The sequence below is a fragment of the Morus notabilis genome, unplaced genomic scaffold (assembly GCF_000414095.1).
Source record: "Morus notabilis unplaced genomic scaffold, ASM41409v2 Scaffold5312, whole genome shotgun sequence".
NCBI classification, from domain to species: domain Eukaryota; kingdom Viridiplantae; phylum Streptophyta; class Magnoliopsida; order Rosales; family Moraceae; genus Morus; species Morus notabilis.
This window is the reverse complement of record NW_010366924.1, coordinates 7223-10010: the sequence shown is the minus strand read 5'-3', so window position 1 is coordinate 10010 and position 2788 is coordinate 7223. Positions and strand designations below refer to the sequence as shown.

Genomic DNA, 2788 nt, shown 5'->3' with positions numbered 1-2788 from the left:
GGATCGGTGTCATTCCGGCAACTGCCACTAAGAGGTCCCACAATAAAATAATCAGGACAAATTGCTATTAAGAACACAATAATCGTTGATAGACACAATTCAACAGTCGGGAAACTTCTTTTCAATTCTTTTAATTTTTTTAATATTAATTACATGAGAAAACAAATATACGAATATGACCACATACGTGGTCGTATGAATGTGGACATTGTTTAGGTTTTGCATTAATAGTCTGCGACCACATTAGTTAACGTTAATATCAAATTTCTCTTTCCAAGTGGCATCGAGATTTATATATTTTCAGGAAAATTTTGTATCAATTTAACCAATTGTTTATACCCTTCTTTTCATTAGCGCAAACACAAGCATGTACATATATGACCCATTTGGATATATTTCAACTTATCAACGTGCAATTTTTTCGTCACCATACTTTTTTTTTTTTCTTCTTATTATTGTCGTTTTGATAAGTTGAATCAAATTAGTAATCCCTTTCAAACAAGGTTAATAAATAAAGAGGAAGCATATAAGTGAATGACACATTTGACATGTGATATTCATCATTAAAGAAGTTATCCAATTCTTGATAAAATTTCTGTCTATTGTACTAGAAAGTCTCTCAGTAAGAGTTGAATAAGATTTGATCGTGAGAGTCGCGAAAAAGTATTATAGGCTTTTCAAAGCAAAAAAATAGGCCCTCTTTTTCCTTAGAAAAAAAAAAAAAAAAAAAATTTTTTTTTCCTTTAAAAAAAAAAAAAAAAAAACTTTTTTCCAATCTCATAATCGTAAGTGGGGCATTTCTCATGGCTAGCTGCGTCAATTTCATCAGCCACCGATAATTCTATCATCATTCGTAAGTGGGTATTTCTCATGGCTAGCTGCGTCAATTTCATCAGCCACCGTTAAATCTATCATCATGATCATCACCAACGCATAACTTAAAATAGCGATTGAAAAAGAGCAACAATATTTATCACAAGAACGCAATTTTAATATTGATGATGTAACACCAGAGCACCATAATATGACAGACGCTTCAGGATATGACCAATAGGGTTTGGTCAAGATCACCCCCATGGTTCCACCCGACACCAGCACACACACAATTAAAACCAAACGCGAAAGCAGAAGGAAACGAAAACGACAACAAGGCCAAGCCAAACACGACCTGGACGACTCAGAATCTACATTTCTGTGACTTTACACGTCGGCAACCAATAAGTAGCGGCCACGTCAGAGCCCTCTTTATTTAGCCCACTATATTATACTACTCTCGGGGGCACCGGATCACAGATTGAGATTAACCAAATTCGGATCAAATCGCCAGGACAAGACCCGGCACTGACTTCCCGACCCGGTTGGAGAGGCTACTCTCCCAAACGGAGGGGCAGTGGTACGACGCGATCTCAGCCGTCGATGAAGAGGAGTTGGAGGAGGAGGCGAATCCGGACGGCGAGGATTTGGCAGAGCTTCCGAGGCGGGTGACGGTGAGGGAAGTGTTGAAGTACTCCCTGACCTGGGTGATTATCCCATCCGTGACGGTCCAGGCGTGAACCCAGGCGATCGAACGGTCGTAGTCGCAACCCTCGACGATGACGGTGGGGCCGAAGGAGGCGAAGGATTGGGGGTCGAATCGGAAGGAGGAGGAGCTGTCGTCGGGATTAGCGCCGGTGAGCAATCGCATCAAGAACTGGTGAGGCGGTGGGCCGTGGAACCACCAGTCGAGGTCGGGCGAGAGCAGGCGCTGAACCTTCTCGACGTCGCGGGAGTTTAGGGCCTCATACAGGGCGCGGACCACCCTCTGGTTGACGAAATCAGTTTCCTCCAGAGTTTCCTGAGGGTTAGCCAGTTCTTGACAAGCGAAAGAAAGAGAACGAGAGAGTCTGTTTGGTTGGAGAGAAAATACAGAAAAAAGGAAAGAGAGTTGTGAGGAATTGGTGGAAGGTGTAGAGAACCGAGCGGGCTTATATAGACGAAGTTTGGGGGAGGGGAGAAGTGGGCGGTGTGGGCTCTTCTACTGCACGTCTGACTATGATCTTTGTTTATATGCCACGTGGCTATTTGAGGGCTTTATGGTCAATTCGGAAGATCTTTCGAGGGTAGATTAGTACTCGGGGGATTATATCAGGATCTCAGAAGACGTGGCACGTCGTGATTGGTTGGAATGATATGAACGTTAACTTTTTTTTTTTTTTTTAATTTTTATTTTGGCGTGCGCGTATCGCGAGGAGTGAGGAAGACGAGGGGACAGTGGACACGCGGCTAGCTGAAGACGAGGCATCGGTCTGGGAAGTGGTCAAATGGTCAAGCCAGCATTAGTTGACCCCGCTCCTTAATTAATTATTATTTTTTTAACTCTTATAACTGTATTTTGTGGCTTCTGTTAAGCTGCATAAGCAGCTTTTTTGGTTCTTAATCTTACGCTCTTGACTTTAGGGTTTAGCAAGGATTAAGATTAAACAATAGCCGGTAGAGCCACTTTCGGAGTAATGTTGGTTTAGGAATGATTGAGTGCACATCACTTTCGGAGTTTTAAGGTGGCCCATCACACGTAACAATATTTTGTGACCTTTTCTTTTTTAATTCATTTTATTCAAATATGAATACTTAAAGCAGTCTACAGAAAAGTTTTTGGTAGCCAAAAGCACAATTAAAATCTTGAAATATATGTGCGGAGATGATAAGTGGGAAATCAAAACACAAGTTTATTAGAAAATTAATCGCTAGCTTTTCGGTGCTAAATGAAGCCACTTATATCTGTTTTTTAATGGTTAACTTTAAACTTTAA

At 41.4% G+C, this 2788-nt stretch overlaps 1 protein-coding gene across 1 annotated transcript; it reads right to left on the bottom strand.

Moving 5' to 3' along the window:
- Positions 1-948: 948 nt before the first annotated feature.
- Positions 949-1946, bottom strand: LOC21384425 (wound-induced protein 1). The gene has a single exon (XM_024174338.1). It carries the CDS (start codon positions 1682-1684, stop codon positions 1316-1318), a length of 369 nt encoding a protein of 122 aa, XP_024030106.1. The 5' UTR covers positions 1685-1946; the 3' UTR covers positions 949-1315.
- Between the last annotated feature and the right edge of the window lie 842 nt (positions 1947-2788).